The 7308-nt window shown below is 46.6% G+C and overlaps 1 protein-coding gene and 1 non-coding gene across 3 annotated transcripts in view; one reads left to right on the top strand and one right to left on the bottom strand.

The window, feature by feature from the left end:
- The window catches only part of atg16l2 (ATG16 autophagy related 16-like 2 (S. cerevisiae)), a 17149-nt gene that overhangs the window by 9313 nt on the left and 528 nt on the right, over positions 1–7308 (bottom strand). The window contains exons 2-9 of one of the 2 annotated variants that reach the window (XM_020586507.1): positions 6050–6107; positions 5870–5948; positions 3624–3697; positions 2864–3118; positions 2689–2754; positions 2304–2393; positions 1572–1625; positions 892–997 (exon numbers count right to left, since the gene is read on the bottom strand). In XM_020586507.1, the coding sequence (XP_020442163.1) occupies positions 892–997; positions 1572–1625; positions 2304–2393; positions 2689–2754; positions 2864–3118; positions 3624–3697; positions 5870–5948; positions 6050–6107 (782 nt within the window). The remainder of the gene's footprint in view (positions 1–891; positions 998–1571; positions 1626–2303; positions 2394–2688; positions 2755–2863; positions 3119–3623; positions 3698–5869; positions 5949–6049; positions 6108–7308) is intronic. The other variant, XM_020586508.1, reaches the window with a different exon arrangement.
- Positions 1393–1465, top strand: trnak-uuu (transfer RNA lysine (anticodon UUU)). Its single transcript has one exon. It is a non-coding gene; the product is annotated as a tRNA-Lys (tRNA).

Raw genomic sequence — 7308 nt, 5'->3', positions numbered from 1 at the left:
CTCCTCTGCCCCCACCATTCCCACCGTGAATCCAAGCACAAGATAGGCTTCATCATATTTTCTTTCCAGCTGGCTTTTTGGTTGGTAAGGCTACTGCCTGTCGTTTCTTTGTCTGCTTGCGCTGAATCGCCTTCTTTTGTGGTCGTTGTGACAAATTTATCCATTTATGTTATTATACCTACTATGTACACTATTGGCGCTCTGTGTGAACGTTTCCTTATATTGTTGCGCAGTAGTTAACATGCCGACGTTAAACTGTTATTGTTGCACTATGGTTCCACTTTTTTCTCCCGGGCCCCAAACTGATGTTATTTTAATTTACTTGTATTAATGACCCATTTCTAATTTTCTCCGTTCATTGTGCCCCACCTGTCATGTCTTTATTCCCCACTAGTGGGGCGCGCCCCACACTTTGAGAACCACTGATGTAAACGGTGATGCAACACATTTATTAAATAGTTCAAAGTGTGTGCATGACAGTGACGACTCACGTGCAGCTCTGATCCCCACCACAGGACAGCGAGACAGCTGTGGCTACCCTCACACTACAAATCCAGTCCTTCAGGACTTCAGGGTTTTATAATGGTTGCAATTCAAACAAGCTTCAAGACGCTCACCCCACAGGCCCAATCACTTGCCAGCTTTCCGGGACCTTCTAACCCCATCTGACTCACAGATTTACACACAACAGTCCACAGAAACGGGGATGAAATCTCTGCTGAAGTTGTACTTGGAAACCACTCATCTGGAAAATTCTTTCCAGTCTTTTGTTTAAGAATTACTCCGTACTCTTTTAGCTAGGTTGCATGATCACATTTAACAAAATAAGCTGCAGGTGGCAGCACAGGCAGTTTCACCGGGGCTGCAGAAGTGAAATACAGTGTGTATTACCAGGACTTGTAGAGCTCTGGCAGGGGCTCTGGCTGGCAGACAGACTCTGACAGGACACATCAGATCCTCCTCTAGTCTGCAGAATGAGCGGCCTCGCCTCCTCCTGCTGCAGACACACACACACACACACCATTAAACAACGCATGTTTTATACTAGAATGCACCTAAACCAGGGGGCCTCCAACTGTTTTTGCCCTGAATGTGTTGAGGTGCTCATGTCTTACATCACTGTAGCATTTATTCACATGCTGTAGCAAAACTCTGATCCTCAAACCAAAACATCTTAAGCTCACGTCAGAGTGTTGAGCTCCCAAATGTACCATCACGATCAGGTCAACAAAACCAGCAGTAGCAGCGCCGGCTGTGACACAGCTAACAGGGGCAGTTAGGCTTCTTTAAAACTGTGACCACTGCCTCGGAGTAATTCAGTCATAGAGACATGTTGCACATTCCAGACTCAGGGTAACTCTGACTTTCTGAAGTCCATGAATCTATTTATAGGCCCAGATAGTTCAGTCGGTAGAGCATCAGACTTTTAATCTGAGGGTCCAGGGTTCAAGTCCCTGTTCAGGCGATGGGGTGGTGACAGTGGTGCAATGGTAGAGCAGCTCGGCGAGTCCACAGCCGGCTGCTACTTCTACTATTCCAAAGAGAGACAAATCTAAACCAGACAGACTCACTCAAATAGCTGTTTGAAGGTGGTGAGGATCCTCGGCGATGTAACCGACGCCGACCTGAGGAAAAGACAGAACATCTGATTCTCAGACTGTTGGTCTGAAGTGTTTGTCCTTGTGGTTCAACACATACTTTACAATAGTACCAACAGGTGTTTAGCTCTCTACAACATTAGAAGCACCAACAGCAAGCATTACACTGTGGGAAAACAAAACTGGATTTCTGCAGGCTTAAAGTCGACAGTTCGCTGCTGCTGTAGACCAGAGTCTGTGTGGAGGTGTGTTAGTGGTGCTGGAGGAGTCGGTGCACAGCAGGTGGTGTTTGGCCAGGTTGGTTTGGTTTGTAGTTTTATTGCAGCTGATAAATGTGACCTGATGAAAGACGGAACCACAGCATGGAGCCAGCGCAGCACAGGCGGCACTACTGTGTCTCCTCAGCGTGTTCACCATCACACACAAAGGTACGACTCAAGTTAATGAGATGTTACAGAAGTAACCTGGACTTAAACTAATCAGCTGAACCTGATCAGTCACTTTTGAGACCTGTCAAAGTCTTATGTAAGACTTTTTAGGACATTCAGATGACTGGGTGTTAGATGTCTTAAGGACCTGCAGAAACCCTGTAGCAATATCCTAACAATCCAGAGAAACAGACCTGGAAGGCCAAGTTCACAAGATGAATTCAATTTTAACATCACAAACATGACTCAGTATTTTTCTGGTGTGTTTGTGTCGGACCTGAAGAGCCGAGTCTGTCTTCTGTCCGTGGACTTCTCCTGGTCCTGCTTCTTTGGAGATGTTGACCTGGAGGTTGGAGCACTGGAGGAGCTGAAACACAAAGCGCACTGAGGTTAAACCTTCATCACACAAAAGCTCATCCACAGACACATGAGAGACCCAGACTATGTCCTGACAACACAGGACTGGGAGTAAGTTACCAAAATAAAAGCCTGACACGTGGCGTTAATTTGCAGATCTGGCACAGCTTTGAGAGGAACCAATGAGGCCCCATGAAAACGTCGGAAGCGTACTGGCTTCACAAGTGAAATGTCGAACTGAAGGACAGCACCTCAGAAATGTAAAGCACAGCTGAGTGTTAACTAAGAGCTCGGGTGGATCTTACCTGTCCAAGGTGACCTTTGACCTGGCAGCAGTCTGCAGCTCCTTCTGCAGGTTCATGGCTTGGGCTCTGACAGAAACAGAAATTAGTCGTTAATGTCACAACTCTGATCATCATCAGATCAGCTGATTTCAGCAGCGGAGGTACAGGTGTGTGATGAACAGGTGTGCTCGGGCACCTGGACCTGCGTTCATTGCGACTGTTCATGCGGGCCGCGGTCTGCAGTTTCGGGTGGATCATGTCCTCCACCAGGTGTAGTCCTCGGTCATTCTCATCCCTGAGTCTCGTCTCTGCCCGCCTCTGTTGCTCCAGCAGGTTGTCATACTCCAACTTCAAGGCCGTGTTCTCTGCCTGAACCTGCTCCACCCTCTCCTGCAGCTCCTGATGGGCATGAGATGCAGCTGCCAGCTGACACTCCTCCTCCACCAGCCTGCTAACAGACATAGGCCGCTCAACAATCCTCCTCCACCACAACACCACAGAGGAGGACGGAGTTTAGTTTGCGCTGCTCACACAGTCGGAACGTTGAGCAGCAGCTTCCCTTTTGGAAGCTACAGCAAAATATCAGCATCAGTGTCAGGAAAAACTAGTCCAAGTATTTTAATACAAAGGTTGGAAAAGTTTGAGGAAAAAGTCTAATTTTATAATGTAGTTGGAATATTTTCAGAACATAATAAAAACTGTTGATAGAAGTTGAACATACAAACTAATAACTTAATTCTGATCTTAAATTCCCTCACTTGCTGCCTCCATTCTCTCCCATGGATGACATCTGAATTTTTACTCCAAGGGAACAATTTAACCACACCTCGACCTGCTGACACCTGAACGGACTGAACCAATCAGCTGTGAGGCCTCAGGCTGCACGAACCAGTTCACAAGCACTGACAGTGCAGGTGGCAGGTGAGCTGAAAGACTCCAGTGTGAACGCTACTCACCTGGCATGTTGTTTGTCCAGAGCACTTTCTTTGATCCTAATCTTCTGCTGCAGCTCCACCACCTGATAGGCCAGCTGGAGACACACAAAGGGAGCACAGAAGAAGAGTGAGGAGGACTGAGTGGGAGATACACTGGGTCATGGTTTCTGTTTGTGGTCATGGTTTAAACAACAAGGCCAGGGAACAAAGTGGACTGTTGCCCTCAGAGAGTAGCACCAGTGATTTTCTCTGTGTCTGATTCCCCACAACCCCGTCCAGAGACCAGCAGCAGCAGTGAACGTGGTGTCCTAACCATAATCTGAGCCCAGACCCTGGTTCAGCTCATCACTCTGTACCGTAGACCTCCACTGCTGTCCACCAGCTATTAACCCCCCCCCGCAGTGAACCACACCGCTGCGCAGGTTTCCTCGTCAGGAAACACGGGAGGCCATCTGTTTTTAACAACCAGCTCCACCGTGTTGTTGTGTGCAGCGAGGGCCAGAGCAGAGACAAGCGACTCTGTACAAAATGACGGCCGTGCTCAGCCGTTTGTTGGAAACAGACATGTCTGTGTGTTCTCTTTTCACTCAGACTGGACTCTGAGGACCACTGACTGTTGTTTTCCATGTTCTCCACAATGTTTATAAAGTTAAAAATAAAGTGGAAAGAAATCCGTGACACGTGTGACAGTACATAGAATGACTGAAGACAAGCGTCCAATCAGCACAGAGGGTGTGAACTACGTGCTCAACACAACCCCAGAACTACAGGTTCACCAAAGGTCAGCTGTCGCCGGCTACTTTAGGGGTGTTTCCATTAAAGGAACCCACTGAAACGTGTCGCGCCAAGTAACGCTCGTCATGGGATCTGCACTTCATTCCACTACGTTGCGCCCACTTTGAAGCTGCATTCTGGGAGCTAACTTTCAGCCCCCCCTCAGGAGGTAATACTAAAAGACGTACCAGGACCATGAGGGGGGAGGGGGTGTGTACATGCATTCATCCCCAGAGGCTACGCTCAGTGACGGTTAAGGGACGTACGGGATGTACCGCTCGTTAGGTTTCCCACACCAGCTCTGCAGCGCCCTCCTGGGGAGGCTTGTGTCTTTGCCCTGCTGAAGGCCCGGGTCTGTTACACGGCATAATTTCAGCTGGCTTAATTTTGAATGAGCAGTTAAATGACAGGGGAGCACAGTGAGGTTCTAGCCCCCACCTCCTCCTGGACACCACACTCACAGGTCGATAACATACAGAAAATCATCAGCGCCACCCTGAAGACCTGGGCCCGTATTCACAAAGCTTCCTAAGCCTAAAAGTTGTTGTGACGAAATTCTAAGAAAACTCTTAGAATTATGACTTTTTTTTTTTAAGAATTTCCCCTAAATTTAGGACTAAATCTTAGTAAAGATAAAAGTGATTCACGAAACATCTTAGCCCTAAGAACAGCTCCTAAGGTAAAAATCCTTAAGAGTAGAGAGGAGGACTTTTAAGCGGCTTAAGAGTTCCTCTAGCAGCGGACAAAATGGTTGAAAGAAGAAATATTCTCGAAACAATGAACGACTGAGTAATTAACTGCTACAGATTGGATCACGATGGGATTATGTTTGTGGTTGACCTTATTAGAGGTGCGCTCACATCTCCCATCGCTCGTAGTAATGCCATAACACCAGAAATCAAAGTGATTACAACGCTGAGGTATTTGGCAACCGGAAAGATGCAACAGTACAGCAGCGATGACTTGTGTCTGTCACGACCTTCCATCAGCAGAGTGATCGCACAAACTACTGAAGCGCTTTTACGGTCTCAAATAGTGACACGGTCTATTTCATTTCCACTGGACGTTCACACTCTGCAGACTCACACAAAGGTATTCATGGACATAACGGGTTTCCCCAGTGTTGTTGGTGCAATTAATGGGACGCACATTCGCACCATCGGAAAATGAAGACGTTTTTGTGAACAGAAAGAGGGACCACAGCATCAATACGGTTTTAATTAACTTTAAGATATTAAACATTATGATTTTTTATCAACCAATCACAGTCCATGATTTGCTGCGTCATCCCTAGCAACGGAGTCAACCACACCTCCTCAATAAGATAAAAGTTTTTGTACTTTCCTTGCTCAGAGTTGCTCTGAGAAGTTTCCTAAATCACTTTTAGTCTAGGACTCCCAGCTAGGACTTTTTAGGCTAAGATAGCAGCTCTCTGAGAGAATTCTAAGATGCTTTGTGAATACGGGCCCTGGTGTGTTGTTGTAGTGTCTCACCTCTCCTGTAGTTTTCTTCAGCTGGTCGTTCTGGTGGAGCAGAGCAGAGATGCAGCCACTGCTGTCAGAGGAGGGACGTCTGGACACAAAGAACAAACACACCCCAGGCATCACCACATGTGAACATGCGCTGTGTGTTAGAGATCAGTGCGAAGGATCCGGTGTGTTCAGGTGAGTTACCTGGCCGAGCAGCTCAGTATTCCTGTGGCCAGACTGGTCTTCTCCAACAGCTGAGTGTCTGGAAACACAATGAGCAGAGTCAGTGGAGACAAGACCATCCTGATCCTGGTTTCTACCTGATCAGCACCTTCTATCACAGGTAAACGACACCCAAACCACATTCTGCTGATCAGGACCAAAACCTCCTGAAGAATCCTCAACATTCAGCCACCTCCAACATTAAACACAACACATTTCCACCGTCTTTCTTTTCTGGGACTCCTGCTCCTACCGCCACCAGGCACCAAGCCTACCCGAGTCCTCTATGTGACAAAGCTGACATTTGGCCTGAGCCTGGATGTTGTATTTTTTTAAATTGGTCTGAAAAGGCCTGAAACTCAAACCTTTAAACACACAGCTCATTGAGAGTTTGTGGATCAGGACCAAGATTTTTAGCAGGAACTCATTCTAAGCCAGAACTGACTACAAATGAGATTTAACAAAATTAATTGTTTATGATTTCAAATTAGAACAAATCATGGAAAGTTTCATCCATCAGCATCATGTGCTCCCACACCACCCAGCAGCCAGGCGATAAACATCCAGCAGCAGACTGGTAATCTGTCACCTCTCAGAGGAAGTGAGACATGTGGTTTAGCTTTCTGACAAACTGCTGCCCCTGAATGGCAGCAAAATAAAGGAACTGGCTAAGTGTGAACAGAGCAGCTGTCTGAGTCAGTCACGCTCAGTCATTTCTCATGTTAATTGATAATTAAAACTGGCTCCATGCTGAACTGAAATCACCACCTGTTAGACAATGATTTTAGGGTTTCAATTTAGAAAAAGGAGCAGAAACTACAAAAAATGTTTTGTAAAAACTCTTATTTTTGAATGGAGTTTGGTTCAGAGACATCGTACTCATAGCTGGCATATTACCGGGTTTCAGTATCGTTTACCTCAGATATAACTGCTGTTATGTAAAGAACTCTCTGAGGATGAGGATGAGGGATGAGCACCTGTTCCTATTGATACTCCAAATCGAGGATCTACCTTGTGTCCCCGAAGCTTTGGCCAGTTCGCGCGGATCCGGACAGAAAACTACGTCACTAAACTAAAGCAAACAAGCAGCCGCGGAAAGTATGATTAGCCAAACTCCATTCAAAAAAAGCCGGATTTTATTTTTGTTGTGATTGGAGAGCCGACAACCGAAACAGCTCCTTATAACGCAGCCTTATGACTGGATATCATTAAAGTAAGACTCCCCCCCCCCCAATCAAAAC

This window comes from Monopterus albus, unplaced genomic scaffold (genome assembly GCF_001952655.1).
Source record: "Monopterus albus unplaced genomic scaffold, M_albus_1.0 scaffold410.1, whole genome shotgun sequence".
Taxonomy (NCBI): Eukaryota; Metazoa; Chordata; class Actinopteri; order Synbranchiformes; family Synbranchidae; genus Monopterus; species Monopterus albus.
Note: the sequence above shows the minus strand (reverse complement) of the source record. Positions and strands in the feature narration are given on the sequence as shown.